Source organism: Podarcis cretensis (assembly GCF_951804945.1).
Source record: "Podarcis cretensis genome assembly, chromosome: Z".
In the NCBI taxonomy this organism is placed as follows: Eukaryota; Metazoa; Chordata; class Lepidosauria; order Squamata; family Lacertidae; genus Podarcis; species Podarcis cretensis.
In genome coordinates, this window is record NC_137184.1 from 7178892 (window position 1) to 7197695 (window position 18804).

The window sequence follows — 18804 nt, forward strand, 5'->3', positions numbered from 1 at the left end:
TCAAAAGTTTTTTGTTTCATTAATTTAATCTTCCACTCTATTTCCTGGTTTATCAATTTAGAATATTGTGCTTGATGAAGTTTAATTTCTCTCAGCGTCGGCTGTGACTTCGGGTTTAATCTTAGCTTCTTTTCTAATTCTTTAATTTTCTCCAAGATTTTATCTTTCCTCTCATTTTGTGTCCTTTTCTTTGCAGCATTCTGTTGTATCAAGAACCCCCTCATCACTGCCTTGCTTGCGTCCCAGATGGTTCTTTTTTCCACCGTAGTGTTCATGTTTATATCAAAATAATCCTTTAGAGCTTTTTGGGCCTTCTTAATAATCTCCTGATCTCTAAACAAATTGTCATTCATCTTCCATCTAAAGGAGCCGGTTGGTATTAGTGTCATGTCCATCTTTGCTGCATTATGGTCGGAGCAGGTCTTTGGGCAGATTTCCATCTTTTTGACCTTGGGTGCCAGACCTCTAGATATCCATATTTGGTCGATTCTTGTCCAGGTCAGTTGGGCTTCAGAGAAAAATGTTCCCTCTCTTCCCAAGGGGTTCTTTGTCCTCCAAATATCAATCAAATCCATATTGTCTGTCATTTCAAAAAAGGTCTTTGGTAGTCTGCCATCTTTTGTAACATTTTGGCTTTGTGACTTATCCATGTTGGTTGATACGACCCCGTTCATATCTCCCATCAAAATGATGTTGTTGTAGTCCAGATAATCCAGCATAGTCTCACGCAACTTCTTGTAAAATTCTGATTTCCCCTCATTTGGCGCATAGATTCCTAATATCAAAAGTTTCTCTCCTTGATGTTGTATCTCAATTGCCAAAATTCTTCCATGTTCGTCTTTAAATAGGAATTTGGGTGACAGGCTCTCTTTTGCATATATGACCACACCTCTCTTCTTTACTCTGTCCGAAGATATAAATTCCTGACCCAGTCTTTTGTTTATTAACACTTTTCTGTGGAGCCTAGTCACATGTGTTTCTTGCAGGCAAATAATGTCCAATTGTTCTTTTTTTAGTATATGAAATATTTTCCTCCTTTTTCCCGGGATGTTACAGCCATTTATATTCCAGCTCAGAAGTTGCAGAGGCATCCTGAAATAATCTGGTTATTTTTCCAGGGGTGGTATCTTATTCGCTGAATCTTCAGGTTCCAAGGGTGCCGGTACCTCCGGTGCTCCAGGCCCAAAGGGTAGTTCAATTCCTTTTTGAAGGTCCTCTCCGTATGTGGTCAGAAATTTGTCTCTATCTTCCGGTGTTCTAATTTTAACCTTCTTCCCTCTGAAGGTGAAAGATAGTCCTTGGGGAAATTCCCACCTAAAGATAATTGAATTGCTCCTAAGCAGTTTAACCAATTCAAGATAGGCGGATCTAAGGTCCAACAGTTGTTTAGGGATATCTTTATAAATTTCAATTCTTCTATCCAAAATGTCCAGTGACTTTTCGTAATGTAAGCCCAAAATCTTATCCCTTTCCTCCTTTGATCTCAATGTTATCAAACAGTCTCTGGGCTTTTCTTTCTTTACAAGTCTTCCAAGCCTGAAAGCAGACACAATTTTAAAGTCCTTTTCCTCTAAATTCCAGAACTTGGAAAATTCTTTAGTCAGAAGCTCAGCTAAGTTGCCTTCTTCCACTTCTGGTATCGACCTTATCCTTAAGTTACTCTCCCGGTTCCGCAGTTCTATCATAGATAGATAGGTCTGATGTTCACCTACTTGTTTGCAGAGTGGTCTTACTAGTCTGACTAGTGTCCTCAGCCAATTTCCGATTTTCTACTGTGGCCTCCGCCAACTGCCCAATTGCCTGTGCGTTCTGTGATACTTGTCCAGTTAATCTATTTAGACATTCTGTGTTTTGATCAATTTTGGCTGTTTGTTCATCGGCTTTCTTGTCCAGAGATTCCACTCTCTTGTCCAGAGATTCCAATTTTTCATAGATTTTCTCTAGAATAGAAGCAGTTGCTCCTGAGGCCATATCTTCCAATTGTAACTGTTCAGTTTCTCCCTCTCCTGCCCTTGGCAGAGAAGCAGCTTCTTCCTCTGAAGGCAAAGTAGGTACAGATGATCTACGTGTCTGCGAGACTGAGGTTAAAGTTGTCAAAGTTGCTTGTCTAGTTCTTCCCCTCCTTCTTGCGCCACTCATTCCAGAGTTATCTAAAAGTCAAGGTCAAGCTGAGTTGTTCCCATGAGAAAGCAGCGGCCCAGAGGAAAACAGTCAAACAGGAGGTCGGGGAAAAGGAAAGTGAAATGATGTCACTGCTGTAAATCCCAAATCCTCTAGGGGGAGCTTGAAGTGTCTTAAGGGAAGAATCCAATTTTAGTAAATTTACTAAAATCAAATTTAATGTCCAAGAACCTTCAATAGCAGGTTTTAAGCAGAGTTAGTATTAACAGCCACATTGTTTCAGACAGTGCATACTAGTGCTTCAAATGATGTTTCAAAGTAACAAGTCCAAACCCCCTCAGATTGTTGCAAGTTCTAATACACAATAGCCAGATCTGCAGAACTGACAGCTCAAGTTGCTCAGGCAGCTCCAGCACCTGGGTTTCTCATTCAAGTTGTAGTTCCAATAGAAGAAAGGTATCACAGTACAAATAAAAATCAGAGAATCAAATGCTTAAAGTCCTTATTTTGTTTAAGGAAAAGTTCAGTGGGTGCTCAGATCAGTTAGGCTAAAGATTCTTTTTAAGCCTCCACTCCTCCAGCTCTTTGCTTTGAAGTTCAGTAACAGTGGAAGACGGACTTCCTGTTTTGCGTCGCTCCGCTTTCAGCCAAATTCAATAATTTAGTCTCAAATTTTTTAAAGTCCTTCTTTACTCACGGGTTGTTGCTTTCCCGAATCAAAAGTTTCCAGGAAAAGAGGTCAGTGCTCACCGGCAGCAGCAGCGCGGCTTCACTCCGTAGATTGCGAAACGACTCACAGCGCCGCTACCCCCTCCACGTTCCGGAGCCCCTTACGGGGTTCCTTCAGCGTTTCGGGAGCCGCTTCTGGCGCCCGCCGAGTCTCAAGACCACAGGCTCTTGCTGCCTGTGGGTTTCCGATATGGGTCTCCGCTTCACCGTAGCGGATGACCCAGTTTCCATGGAGCTTCCTCCTCACGAAAGGAAGAGGACCGCCATTGCCGTTCGCGCCGCCTCCGGAAGTGTGCCAGTAATGATTTCATAGAATCATAGAGCTGGAAGACACAATGAGGGTCATCTAGTCCAACCCCCAATATGGGACTCAAACCCACAACTCTGAGATTAAGAGTTATTACAGGAGGCAACTGAACCACAATGACCACTAGACTTACTGTTAACACATTCTTCTATTAAAGCAGTCCAAGTTGGTAGCCTTCTCTATATATCATGTAGTGAATTTCCATAATTCAGTTGTGCTATGTGAAGTCCTTCCTTCCTTCCTTCCTTCCCATATCTCCCACTTCAGACTTTAGTGGAGAGCATACATGGAATGTCCTCCATTGCCATGGAGCCCATTTTGTAAAACCCTCTGCTTCATGCAGAAAAAGTCAGGTCACTTCCGCACTATACATTTAAAGCTTCTGCCACTTTGAACAGTTATGGCTCCCCGCCCCCTTCCCAAATAATCATGGGAACTATAGTCTGCTAAGGGTACTGAGACTTATTAGGAAACCACTTAGAGAGCTACAATTCCCAGCACCATTTACAAACATTTTACCATGTGAGATAAGACTCAGCTGAGAGGTAGTGGCTAGGGATATATGGAACCCTTTGTCTCATTTTTCCAATTCTAAATTCAGTTTGCCACATTTCTACAACTATTTGCAATATATATATATATATATATATATATATATAACCTTCATGGAAAATCTGTAAGCACAATGCAAATTTCTTCTCATACACACTTTTTCGTATTATTTTTTTTACTACTGTACAGATTTTTGCAAGGAATTCTCCCCTGCAATCCAGTTGATATGTTATTTTCACTAGTACACTCCTGTTTATGCACACTTATCCCCTAAAATATGCATTTTTGTAAATACTGTTTGACTGGAGAACTACATCACAAAATTAAGAGAACTGCAGAGTTTGAAGAATGGCTGTTCTTGTATTCCCCCTAGAAGTGCAAATTAGGTTTGCCTTTACATACAAGCAGAATTAAATTTCTTCCCCATTCCTGGTCATGAATGGCCAAAGGTCATCGAAGAAACTTCATGGCCGAGTAGGGATTTGAACCTGGGACTCCCAAGTCCTAGTCCAGCACTCTAACCAGTACACCAGACTGATTGTAAATTATCAGTAATGAAAAGAGGCACAGCAACCTTTTGCAGTACCCACTTACTTCCTTGCCTTCCGAGAGGATCCTGGGACATGGTAACCTGGCTTGCATTTATACTTGCAAAAGGAACCAACTTTGTGTTTCTCTTCACGACAGCGAGCAGTTTGGAGGTCGGCACTGGGGACTAAAGGAGGAGCTGGGCACATCAGTTCACAGAGCGCCTCAGGAAAGGACCAGAGCCCATCTTCCAAGCATGTCAAGTTGCTGTTGTTCCCTGGACAGAGAGAGAAGTGAGAGTGAGTTGTGATGTGAAGAGTAATGCATGCCGAAGAATTTGGTGAGCCGAAGGCTGTGTTAACTAGGGATGGTCTGACCCAGTATAAGGCAGACTCCTGTGTCCCTATGCTCTTTAGATAAAGGACCATAGCTCAGTGGCAGAGCATTTGATCCCAGCTTCAGTCTCCGACAACTCCAGGTAAGACTGTGAGAGACTCCCTATATGAAACCCTGGAGAGCCATTGCTAGTCAGTGCAGACGATATTAAGCTAGATGGACTAATGTTTTGGCTCAGAATAAAGCAGTTTCTTATTTTTTAAGAGTGTATAATTAAAGCAACATACATCTTCAAAACATCACCAAGCATCACATAAAACAGGGGGAGGGAGCTGGGTGTCTTCCCAATGTTCAGCATGGCTAATGGTCAGAGATGCTGAGAGTAGTAGTCCAACAATATCTGGAGGGCCACAGGGTCCCCAAACTTATATAAAAAAGAAAATGAGTTCTGTATTTTGGAGTGTACTACTGAAGTGATTAGACATGACTAACTTAGGTTCATAAACTATGGTGAGACCACCCTGAGTAAAACTTAGTTGGCTGCAATCCAATAAAATTCAGAAATGGGGGGAAACAATGTGCATGTCGAGCTAAGCCAAAGCATGTTCCCCAATATACTAGCTTTCTATGTGCAGGGATGATGGTGAGCATTTCATCATGTGACCCCCCCCCTCGCATACAATCTACAGTGATACAGCTCAGGCATAAGAAAGTTATTCACATTGTATGTTCTGAAACAGAAACTTTTAGAAGCCACCTTGTCAGTATTACAGGCCAGGTACTTACCAGGCAACGAAATGCCACTTCAAAGTAGTTTTGTAAATTGTTTGGAGACCTTTATGTGAAACAACCAATTATCAAGTTTAAATAAAATAACAACAATATGTGATTGCCCAGTGTAGCCTTTGGAAAAGTAGCAAGATTGCAAAGGATGATGGCATTATCACATATTGTGCCTTCTGTGAGCCAAGGGATTCATTTCATAGTCCTTACTTTATTCATGTCCACAGTAATTCAGGCCATAATGTCCTTCATATTGGGAGCTAATCAGTGGTGTAGCATGGGAGGGGTGATTACTGGGGCGATTCCCCTGGGCGCAAAATTCTTAGAGTGCGCAAATCACACTATGCCACTGAGCTGCAGCAGTCCTGAAGTTGCCGTGAGACTGGGAGGGGACTCCCTTTTCTGACCCGGAAATGCATGGAGTGCACGGAGCACGTGTCTCCCATGAGGCTGGGTGGGTTGCGAGAAGGGAGTCTGGCAGTTGGCCAAGGCCAGGCCCTCCCATGCTGTGGTGGAGCCCCCTATCACTGCCTTCCTTCTTTGGCCCCTCAAGTCCTTTGCTTGTAGGCACGTCACGTCACATGCTTCTCATGCTATGATTGGTGCCATTTCCATGTGCCCTGAGTTGCTGCTGTGCCTGGTGCCCCCCTTGGCTCCCTCCTGTCCCTGCTTTGGGGCAGAGGTTGCTGGAGGCCTCACAGCATTACAGAACTCCCAACCCAGGCCCCCATATGGGAGCAGGCAGCTGCAGGCATGGTGGGGCACAGCAGGAGCACACAGCATGGAAGGAGAAATGACTGCACAAGCCTATAGAAAGTTGACATATACAAATCAGGTCACAGGTCTATCTATTGTCTATCTACTGACTGGTAGCAGCTCTCCAGGTGTTCAGGTAGGGATGTCTTTAGTCATGCCTTGAGATGTTGGGGATTGAACCTGGGACCCCCTCACAGAGCTGTAATTCTAAGTGTGGTTTAACTGTCAATCCTTCTTTCCAGAGGACTCTGAGAATTATAGTTCTTTGAAGAGACACTGGATCTCCGAACAACCCTGACAAACTAGTTCCTATGATTCTTTGTGGGAACCATGGCTGTTTAAAGTGGCATGATACTGCTTTAAATGCATAGTGCAGATGGGAGCCTGTTGCATGGGAGTCTGTTGTGCTGGATTTGCGAACAAGGTAAGTAAACCACAGTTTAGAATCTTGGACTTTGTGGGGTCCCTGAATACTTTTTGTTTCTTTTAACAAATCTGACGTTTTACATAATCTGTTAAAATAAATGAATAAGTAAAAGAAACAGGGAAACTCTAAGAAAGACAATATTGTTCTGATATGAAAAAATTAACTTAATGGCTACACAATTATTCGTTAATCTGTGTAGAAATAACTATAATATAATATAAGCTAAGTAAGAAATCATGAGGTATTTTCATTTAAAGGAACTACTTTAAAAACCTCCAGAGACACAGAGCCCACCTTGGAAGGTGGTAAACTCCTTCATGAGAGCTTCTTAAACAGAGACTGAATGGTCAACTTCAAGGGCTTCAGACGCAAACCTTTTTTTTTTTCCAAAATCTCAAAATAGAGAACGGTTTTTCAGACATTTCAGCGATTTTCAACCAGACACTACATATGGGTTTATTGCAAATAGGTGGGAAGGTTAATGCTATGTTGCCTCTTAAACCTGACTCAGTTTAGGGGTTCCACATATCTTAATCTAGTGGCAGGAGTCAATGAAGAGAAAGACAAGAATGAAGGAAAAGAAAGAAGCAGTGATGCGCAGATGTTCGCCTGGAAAAGGGGGGGGGGAGCAAGAGGGTTTTTTGTATCTTTCCCCCTCCCAACAGCCATGAGCCGTTGAGGTATTTTTGTACAGTTCTGAAAAGCTCCCTTCCTGGTCCAGCGGCTTTGTTTTTCTCCTGTCTGACTCACACAGCATGTCCGCAGTCCAGCGCAGATGATCTCATACTTGCTACGGCAGGGTGATGAACTGTGACATTAAAAAACAGTGGTTTGTGTGACATCAGTGGTCAAATTAAGGAGTGAGTCATCCCAGCTTCCCGACTCAAGGAGCTTGCTGGCTGAGCCCTATTAGTCATCGTTTTGTGATTTGGCGCCCAGAATTTCTTTTTCTCCTCCCCACCCCCCATTTCACTTTTGACAGCTACCGGTCCAAGTGTTGCTGTAATGCTCAAGTTGCAAGCAGGGTGGGTTTCAGGCTACTTCAGAATGCCGAAAGCAGCCTCTTCTTGGTCAGGCCAAGAGCCTGTGCTTAGACCAGGATCTTTTCTCAGAAGCCAACAGACATTTCTCAGCTTTCCAGCCACAGTCCAGAAAGCTTGCACCTCAAACATCTGAGTTCAAATTTATTCCATGAATATGCAGGCTGGACCAATGTTGCTCTTTCCAGGCTTTGCTTGTGGACAATGCTTTCTCACATTCTATGCTGAGTTGAGCTGTTGGGTGGTTCCTCGCGTGGTGAAACGGGAAGGGGCCGCAGCTCAGTGGTAGAGCATCTGTTTTGCATGCAGAAGGAAACTGTAGGTAGAGCTGGGAGCATCTCCTGCCTGAAGTTCCTGGAGAGCCACTGTCAGTCACTGTATCCAATACTGTGCTAGATGACCCAATTGTCTGACCCTGTATATGGCAACTTCCTGTGTTCCTATGTATCTATATTGCAGTTTCATATAATGCTGAGATATTATTTTTAAAAAAAACGTTAAGTGGTTTAGAAATGCTTTTAAATAAAAATAAACAAACATTCATTTACTTACACATTTTAGAGTAGAATTGGGAATAGGTTTACGAAAGAACATACACAAAATTATAGTGGGCTGGAAATAAAACAGATCTACCTCCATTACATTTGTATGCATTGGCTGAGATGAACTGGCTCTTGATAAGGGCTCAGCAGACTGAGTGCTTAGTCAGGTGGCAGAGATAGTACTGAAGCCTATGTGGTGCCCTTGTGGAGCAGAGCTCAGTATACAAGGTTTAAGGGTTGTCGGTGCGAACGTGTGTGCTTTACAACCAAGCAATATATAAATTTTGTGAAAGAAAGAAAAAAGGAAAGGTAGGCAGAGATCAGGTATTGCTGAGACACAAGGCACTGGAGCCTGGGAGCAGTGCTAGGAGACAACACACACAACACGGTAGCCTACCCACACTTGCATGTAACACCGAAGCATAAGGATCCATTTTACGCTTGTGTCTTTCCTGCTTACCCTTCAGCTGGGCAGGAGGCTTACAAGTGAAAGAACATCTCTTGCCAAAGGTGGTGCCCTCACTGCAGTTGAAGGTGGCTGGGTAGACATGATACTGGTCAGGGAACCCACAGTCCACAGGTTCGCAGGCTACCTGCTTGCTCCACTTCCCATCCACACAGGTCATGGTGACATTGGGCTCCACCTGAAAAAGGAAGCATGGACTCATTAAGAGCTGAATGAGACACGGTGGGAGCCCCCAAAACCATTTATTGGATTTGCCCCAATTGCTTGTTAATTGAGTTTGAGCCCATGGCCACTTGCCTTTTTTGGGGGGGGGGCAATTACTTTTATTGATTTTCCATAATTTATAACAAATTATCACCATATTGGTACAAAATAGTACAAATTTAATACAAATTTAAAAGCTGACTTCCCATCTCCCCAGATGTTTCCTCTCTCTTTTTCTCCATGCATTGCTGCTCCTAGTACAACAACTTTTCCAACTGTATGTCAAAATTCATTCATCCCTTCTCCCTGCACGTCACCTGAACAAGTACCAGTTTCTGCTTTGACTTTTATACATTGTTATAACAGGTCAGTGGGCAACCTTCACCATCTCCAAGTTCCCTTTCCTATAGGTGATGATGATGATGATGATGATGATTATGTCATGGAGTGGAAGAGCAGTACTATTGGAACACACACTGCAAGCTTCCCACCATCAGGCTGTAGGATGGAAACAGATGCTACATGATAGGCAAGAGCCAATGTAGTCTGGTGGTTAAAGTGTTGGACTAGGTCCTGAGACACCAATTCCCCATCTAACCCAGCATCCTATTCTCACAGTGGCCAACCAGATGCCTCAATGGGAAACTTGCATGCAGAATCTGAGCATAAGAGCACTTTCCCCTCCTGTGGTTTCCAGCAACAGGTATTCAGATGTACTGCTGTTTCCAGCTGTGGAGGTACGGCAGAGATACCGCTATTTTATTATTTATTATTAGTCAGTTGTTAACATAAACAAATAATCAAGTTTATTTTAAAATGCAGGAACAAGCTTATGGTTTCAGTTAATTTTTCTCTTGTCAGTTTCTTATTCTTAGTCCCTAACAACTTCAAAATGATTATTCCCAACTATCTATCTGACTCCACCTAACAACTCCTCTCACTCTCTCACAATACAACTCTACCAACCCACACCTAATCCTCCCTCTTCCTTCTTCAACTCCCAAACCTTAACTCTCAACTCCCAAACTTCAACCCAACTCAACTCAACTCAAGCTTCCAATAGATCTTCTTCTCCATGAATTTGTCCTATCCTCTTCTACTGCCATCTAGGTTGGCGGCCATCACTGTCTAATGCAGTAGTAAATTCCAGAGTTTAAATGAGCTGTGTGAAGAAGTACCGTATTTTTCGCCCCATAGGACGCACCGGCCCATAGGACACACCAAGTTTTTTTTTTTGGGGGGGGGGAAATAAAGAAAAAAAATTATTTCCCCCCCAGGTGCTTGTGGGGCCAGCAGCAGAGAGAAGCGCTATTCTCCCCGCCGCCAGCCTTCAGACCAGGTCCAGGGACAGCGGGAAGATGCGCTGCTCCTCCCCGCTGTCCCCGGAGCTTGCGGGGCCGGCAGCGGGGAGAAGCGCTCTTCTCCCCGCCGCCCGCCTGCAGACCAGGTCGGGGACAGTGGGAAGACGCGCTGCGCCTCCCCGCAGTCTCCGGAGCTTGCGGGGCTGGCAGCGGGGAGAAGCACGCATCTCCCCGCCGTCAGCCTCCAAACCACATCAGGAGACAGTGGGATGGTGGCGTTCCGCCTCCCCGCTGTCCCCCGACCTTGTGGGGCTGGTGCTGGGGCTCTCCTGAAGCCTGGAGAGCGAGAGGGGTTGGTGCACACCGACCCCTCTCGCTCTCTAGGCTTCAGCGAAAGCCTGTATTCGCCCCATAGGACGCACACATATTTCCCCTTCATTTTTGGAGGGGGAAAAGTGCGTCCTATAGGGCGAAAAATACGGTACTTTCTGTTCTCTGTCCTGAATCTTCCAATATTTAGCTTCATTGGATGCCTATGAGTTCTAGTGTTATGAGAGAGGTAGACGAACTTTTCTCTATCCACTTTCTTCGTGTCTTGCGTAATCTTATAAACCTATAACTTGTCACCTCTTGTTCACCTTTTCTCTAAACTAAAAAGTCCCAAATGCTGCAACCTTTATTCATAGGAGAGTCACTCCATCCCCTTGATCATTTTGGATGCCCTTTTCCAAACCTTCTCCAACCTTACAATATTCTTTCCGAGATTAGGTGACCAAAACTGTACACAGTAAATGCGGTTGTGCCATACATTTTTATAACGGCAATACATCAACAGGTTTATTTTCAATTCCTTCCCTAATGATCCCTATCATGGAGCTTGCCTTCTTCACAGCTGCCACACCCTGAGTTAGAATATTCATTTAGCTAACTACTATGACCCCAAGGTCTCATTCCTGATCAGACACTGCCAATTCAGACCCCTTGAGTGTGTATGTGAAATTAACTTTTAAAAATTGCCCTGACATGCATCACTTTACACTTGTTTACACAATTGCAATTGTCATTTTATTGGCCATTCACTCAGTTTGGAGAAATCCTTTTGGAGCTTTTCACAATCTTTTTGTTATAGCGACCCTAAAAATCTAGTATCGTCATTGCTCACTCCTAACTCTAGCTCATTTATGAACAAGTTTAAACACACAGATCCCTTGGGGACTCTGCTTTCTATATCTTCCCATTCATATAACAATCTGTTTAGCCCTCCTCTTTACTTCATGCAACATAACAAATTCCTGGTCAAACCATTTTTTTCTCCAAGCATTTTGAAAGTCCAGATTACTTTGTCATCTGGATCGCCTCTATCTATATGCTTATTGACACTCTCAAAGAGTTTTAATAGGTTTGTGAGACAGAACTTTCCCTTGCAGAAGCCATGCCGCCTCTGCTTCAGTCGGGCTTGTTCTTCTATATGCTTGGTTATTTTATTTTTAACAATACTTTCCACCATTTTTCCTGGGACAGACATTAGGTTAACTGGCCTGTAATTTCCAGGATTCCCCCTGGATCTCTCTCTTTTTTAAAAATGTTGCCACATTGGCTACTTCCCAGTCCTTAGATATGGAGGCTGATCTGAGAGACAAGCTACATATCTTTTTGTTAGACGATCAGTGATTTCACATTTGTGTTCTTTGAGAACTCCCAGCTGGATGTCATCCAGACCCAGCAATTTCTCACTTTTAATTTTTTCTATTAGGCTTCAATATTCATCTCTTGTCACTGCTACCTGCCTCAGGTAGGGCAGGGAGAGATCCCCGCCCGAAATCCCAGGGACCGATTTGCAAGTCAACAAAGACAATACTCAAATAGATGGACAAATGGTCTGACTCTGTATAAGGCCGCTTACTAATTCCTATATCACGGGTCAGAAACCTTTTTCAGCAGGGGGCCAGTCTAGTGTCCCTCAGACCTTGTGGGGGGCCCAGAATAGATTTTGAAAAAGAAAAAAAATAACGAATTCTTATGCCCCACAAATAACCCAGAGATGCATTTTAAGTAAAAGGACACATTCTACTCATGTAAAAACAAACTGATTCCTGGACCATCCGTGGGCCGGATTGAGAAGGCGATTGGGCCAGATTCGGCCCCCGGGCCTTAGTTTGCCTCTCCGTGTCCTATATGAACAATCTGAGCCAAACAGAACATACATGGAATGGTTAAATGGCAACACCTACCACACAGCTGACTGGGACACTGTGAAACTATGTGTGCCCCCCCCAGAAAGGGGGAGGGGAAGAGAAGAGAGATCTGATTCAGGTCTGGCAATGCCGGGAGTCTGGTTCTGCCAAGCATTGATGTGTGCTTATGAAAGCATGGGGAATTTTTCCAGCATACATCAAAGGGAAGCTGAGTCCCCATTTGCCAAGGCACCCTAATAGTTTCAGCAGCTTGGGACCTATCTGCTTTTGATATATGGCTGCTTTTGGATGGGAAAAGCAGCCTTACAGCACACCTCCTGTCTAAGGAAGACAGGCAGTTCCTCAAATGGACACTTCCCCCTGCAGAGTTTTCCAAGCCAGTAAACTGATGCAAAACAAGGAATGCCTCCTATAAATTGGACTAAGGAATCGGTGCAGTTTGGAATCTTTCAAGACCTCAAGTTTAGTTTATTTGGTCTACAGACCATAAATGTCATATACAGTATAGGATGACCAGGAGTGAAAAGACAACAATCCACAAATCTATGCGCCTCTTTCAAAGTTGTCTAATTTTCTTCTAAAGCCCTCTCAGCCAGTGGCTATGTTACCGGATCTTGTGACAGCATTTATTTTATTTTTTTAAAAGGAAATGCTAACTTAATAATAAAAGAGGCAAAGGCTGCAATCCTATGCCGACTTACCTGGAGTAAGCCCCATTGAATTCAGTGGAGCTGAATTTATTTACAGTGGTACCTCGGGTTAAGAACTTAATTCGTTCTGGAGGTCTGTTCATAACCTGAAACTGTTCTTAACCTGAGGTACCACTTTAGTTAGTGGGGCCTCCCGCTGCCACTACGCGCCCCTGTGCGATTTCTGTTCTCATCCTGAAGCAAAGTTCTTAACTCGAGATACTATTTCTGGGTTAGCGGAATCTATAACCTGAAGCGTCTGTAACCAGAAGCATATAACCCGAGGTACCACTGTATTTATTTCGAAACATTTGTAAAAATAAATAAATGTAAAAGCACAAACGATTTGCAAAAAGATAAAAGAAGAAGAACATCAAGAAAAAAAATCACAAGACTACTTTAAAACATACAAAAGTTAAAATCCTAAAATTGATTAAAATTACCTCTGTTCTGTAAGCATTTGGATAGGCTTGCCTAAACAAGACTGTTTTTAGCAAGCACTGAATAGAGTACAGTAAAAGCACTGCTTGATCTCAATAGACAGGGAGTTTAAAAGTGCAGGTGTTATTGATGAGCTTTCTGAGTTATACACCCTTCCAGACATACCTTCTGCAGTGCTATAGTTTGTGAATTCTTCATGCATTTTTTAAAAGTCCTCACAAAAATTTGTCAAAGTTTTAGTGCAAACTTATCCCAATGTGCACATTTTTGCAAGTTCTTCCTCCTAATACATTACTGCATGCTATTTCCACAAACACAAAGCATTTGCAAACCTTCCCCTAACATACATATCTTTATTAATTTTTTGGGGGTAAACATTTGGTTTGAGAGCTGCCTTGCACAATGTAGAGAAGAGTGAATTCAGAAACTGGCTGCATTTTGGGAATAGCGGTTTAGGTAGTTTCATATAGAAATGGAACTGAATTTCTCCCCATAACTAGGCTGTTATCCAGTGGAATATCCTCTGTTATCTTTAACAAATAATATGGTAACAGTAATGCATACCCTACAGAACACACACAAACCCTTTGTAGTGCTGCTGGTTTGCAAAATCCATCCACTGCCCCTTACAACTGGACCCTATACAGTCCCTTTCCCCCAAAGAACTGGCTGCTGCATTTTGAAAGAGGAGCCTCAAATTGAACCCACATGAGTCTGGCCTTTTCTCTCTCCCTCTCAGCTCCCGCATGATTGATTAATTTTTTACAGAGCATTAAGGAGCTGTCAAGTTTTAAGCAGCACCTCCTGACCACAGAGGCAGCAGAGGAGGAGAGGCTGTGATGACACCAAGCCACCAACTGAGAGAGTGGCAGCTTGTTACTAAGCAGGGGTGGGGGTTGCAGAGGCAAGAGGTGGGAAACAGGGAGGAAGTTCAACCATCAAACAAATGACACAGGCAAAGAAGCACATGCACTACTGGATTGCTATTATTGCAGGGGGGAATTTTAGTCAGTGGCAAAGCTCTTATCAGTACACAAAAATGAATTCCAAATCCTTGATAGACAACGTGTGTGCGCGTGCATGTGCTTGCTTGTGAAATTGCAGCGTATTTGTGTGCAAGCAAAATCGCTTGTGATGTGGAGAGCTGCATGCAAAGGCCCTCTCAGAATTCTGCACCTGATTTGCAGGCAGACAAATGGAAGAACCACAGCTTACTGGTAGAGCGTTTGCTTTGCATGAGGTGAGTCCCAGGTCAAATCCCCGGCATTGCCAAGCATGGCTGGAAATAATCCCTGTCTGCACTCACTGTAGACAATACTGAGCTAGGTGGACCAATGTTCTGACTCAGGCAGTTTCCTAGGTGTTTTGAACTCAGGATCCCAACCATTATATTGGAGAAGGGATGTTGCTCAGTGGTAAAATGCAGAACCATCACATGCAGAAGGTTCCAGGTTCAATCCACAGCATATCCAAATAAGGTGGGGAGAGACCCATGTATGAAAACCCTGCAGAACCACTTCCCATCAATGTAGACAATACTTAGCTAGGTGGACCCACGATCTGGCTCTGCATATGGCAGCCCCCTATGTTCCAAACTGAACCTTTCACCAACCTCCTCCAAGGGTGTGGAAGAAATTTTTTCAGAATATAGAGGCCTCACCTAATCTGAGATTATAAACTATATCTTATTTACCTTGCACTTAAATCCATCACTGCTGCAATAGAGGCCTCATCCACACAATGCAGTTAAAGCTCTATGATACAGTGGTACCTCTGGTTACAGACACTTTGGGTTACAAACTCTGCTAACCAGGAAGTGGTTGCTCCGGGTTAAGAACTTTGCCCCAGGATAGGAATGAAAATTGCAGGATTGATGGAAGTCAAAAATTTGAATAAGATGTAAAAGTATGTTTAATTACTGTTGAAAATGATATGTTAAAAAAACTAATAAAATATATATATATATATATAAAGAATGGAAATTGCACACCAGCGGTGCAGGGGTAGCAGGAGGCCCCATTAGTGAAAGCATGCCTCAGGTTAAGAACTGTTTCAGGTTAAGAATGGACCTCTGGAATGAATTAAGTTCTTAACCCGAGGTACCGCTGTACAACTGTTACAGTCATGGCTTTCCGCAAAGCATCCTGGAAACTGTGGCTTATTAACTGTGGCTTAACTGTGACTTTCTGATGGTTGTGAGGAGACCTCCCTTCCCCTCACACAGCTACAGTTCCTAGAGAATAGGTACTGATTGTTAAACCTCATTCTTTCTTATCTCTTTCTTTCTGCCCCCACCTGCTCTCCCCTTATTCCCTCCTCCCTTGCCATTTGAATGAAATTAGGCTGAGGGACACATGAAATTCAGCCAAGGGCCACAGGTTGCCCACCCCACCATAGATACTGGAGCAGGGAGATATTTTTCTACGTGTGTTAAAAAGAAAGAAATCAGCAGCTTGCACCTATTGGGATCAGCTCTTTCTCTACGTTTACTCAATGAAAAGAAAAGGAAGCAGTACCATATGTGGAAAGGACAAGTGCAATTAATATTTCCTCAACATTTCCTTAGTTTAAATCAAAAGTCAATGGTCCATTACTGCTGCCTTGGCTTATTAGTTGGCCACTATCTGTAGACACCAGCAAAGCCCTCTCCCGTGTGCCCTAGCACATTATGAGGGCTAGCGAAATAAGCAAGGTCACCTCTCATTTCTGCATGGCACAGAGATGGCAAGAGACAGCAGGAGTTTCTCTCTAACATTGCTGCTTCTGGATATGAGACCCTTCAGGCTAGGGCCTGAATGTCCTGTTCACCAAAGTTTTGGGGTGCATTCGCCTCTGGTGAGCTGGCGAGCGGATTTGTAGATGCTGGCCTAGGTTAATGTCTGCATTGTGAAGAACTTGACCAAAGCCCTCCTAGATCAGGCTAAAAGCCCAGTCAGTCCAGCATCCTTTTTCTCACAGTGGCTAGCCAGATGTCTACAGGAAGCCAGCAAGGAGGACCAGAGCATAACAGCACTCTGCCCACCTGTGATTCCCAGCAACTGGTATTCAGAGACTTACTGGAGTCTACAACTCAATGGTAGATTACATAATCTGCATGCAGGAGGCCCCAGTTTCAGTCTCCCTGTCATCTCCACTCAAAAGTGATGGGAAAGACCTCTGTGTGAAACCTTGGAAAGCCACAATCAGTCAGCATTGGGACAGGACTCAGCTAGATGGGCCAACGGGCAGATTCCCTACATGCATCCAAGCCCCAAAACCTCAGTGGAGAGAGACTGCTGTGTGTGTGTGAATTAACTAAGTACCCATTTGCCTTGCAAGCAGGGCTCCTTGATCAAAACCAGGCACACTAACTGGCTCTAATCTCCTGCCGCCGCCAACCCCCCCTCCCCACCCCACAGAGGGCTCCCTGCCACAAAAACGATATGGATGGTGATTTGTTTGGTTTGCAGATTCTTGCACTTCTTGACGATAAGGGCCCATTTCCCAAGCATTTCCTTGTTCAGTAAGTCAGGCTCATTTGAGAATTTGTTTTCCGTACTGCAAGAAGTGATCAGCTTTAGGGAGGTTCTGGTACTGGTGCCAGTTAGCATGAAGGAAGTGGGGGTGGGATGAGGCCCAGTCTGCAGTGTCCTCTGTTGGGTCTGCAGTTAAATCAAAAAGGGGGTGACTCATCCTGGACTCCCCTCCCTCCACCCCCACACCTCAAGTATCTCCCCTTGGTAGCATTATGAAGGGTCTTAGTGTTTTCACAAAATGATGCTATATAAACCTCTAGGCGTAGCCCACCCACTTGCAAATTTGTCCTCAATTAACACTCTCAATGAATGCTCTCCACAGCGCGGCCCTTGAATATGCAGAAAGTTGTGAAACTGCTTTGTGCATGTGTGTGCTAAACCTTGGATTTCTCTTATTCGCATAGAGCCAGTGGAAAGAGAAGTAAACAAGCAATTGGTGGGGCGGGGTGATGCTGTGTGTGTGTGTGTGTGTGTGTGTGTGTGTGGAGGGGTGGGGAATAGTAGCTGCCAGCTCTCTCCTGGAAGAGACAAGGAGGAAGTCAGTTGGTGCTGAGGCCACGTTAGGGTAAGATCTGTCACAATGAAGGCCCAGATAGGGGACTCACTTTAGGTGGATAGCAAAAGGAACATAGGAAGCTGGCTTATCTTGAGTCAGACGATTGGTCCATCTAGCAGAGTACTGCCTACACTGACTGGCAGAGGCCCTCCACGATTTCAAGCAGGGGACATTCCAAGCCCTACCTGGAGATGCCAGAAATCTGGGACCCTCTGCATGCAAAGCAGATGCTTTGTCACTGAGCTATGGTGGGCTTTCTCTTCATAGCTATAGGGTTGTATCCCATGCTAGTTCTACTCACAGTAGTCCCATTGAAAACAGTTTCCATGCCTTACTTAGATCCATTAATTTCATTGAGCCTGCTGTCACTGGATACAACCCATACAGTCTGAAATGGGTCTAGTGGTTGTGCAGTTCAATTCCTGCAGGCACTCTAAGACAACCCTCCTGTGTATCACCTCCCAGACCCGACCCACAAGGATCCCTATTTATCAGGAATGGTACCTATTTCATTGGTGCCATTAAGACAGGGCTTTGAAGGACAGAAGTCCAGAGAGGAGGCAGGGAAGGAAAGCCCCCCCCCCCCAAATCAAACTGAGGCAACATAGTACAGCTTCATAGAGTGGTATATTAAGAACAAATCAATGCAGACATTTTCAACTGGAAGCCAAATTTCACTTAACTAAAGTACTCCAACTCTATATTTCATTGATCCCATATATATCCCTATCACAAGGAGAAGTGGGAGGTGTCCAAAAAAAATTCATGAGACTTATTAATATAACTCAAACAAGGGGCAACAGAATGCAACAAAGTGATCATGCCTTAACCTAATGTTGTTGTTGTTGTTGTTATTATTATTATTATTATTATTATTATTATTATTATTATTATTTTATTTATACCCCACGCATCTGGTTGGGTTTCCCCAGCCACTCTGGGCAGCTCCCAACAGAATATTAAAAACACAATAAAACATCAAACAGTAAAAACTTCCCTAAACAGAGTTGCCTTCAGATGTCTTCTAAAAGTCAGATAGTTGTTTATTTCCTTGACATCTGATGGGAGGGCGTTCCACAGGGAGGGCGCCACTATCAAGGAGGCCCTCTGCCTAATTCCTTGCAACCTCACTTCTCGCAGTGAGGGAACTGCCAGAAGGCCCTCGGCACTGGACCTCAGTGTCTGGGCAGAACGATGGGGGTGAAGATGCTCCTTAAGGTATACTGGGCTGAGGTCATTTAGAGCCCTTAAAGGTCAGCACCAACACTTTGAATTGTGCTTGGAAACGTTCTGGGAGCCAGTGTAGGTCTTTCAGG

At 43.9% G+C, this 18804-nt stretch overlaps 1 protein-coding gene across 1 annotated transcript in view; it reads right to left on the reverse strand.

The window, feature by feature from the left end:
- Nucleotides 1-18804, reverse strand: part of PAPPA (pappalysin 1) — a 251942-nt gene that overhangs the window by 55969 nt on the left and 177169 nt on the right. The window contains exons 15-16 of the mRNA XM_079961901.1: nucleotides 8582-8765; nucleotides 4304-4514 (exon numbers count right to left, since the gene is read on the reverse strand). Coding sequence (XP_079818027.1) covers nucleotides 4304-4514; nucleotides 8582-8765 — 395 coding nt within the window. The remainder of the gene's footprint in view (nucleotides 1-4303; nucleotides 4515-8581; nucleotides 8766-18804) is intronic.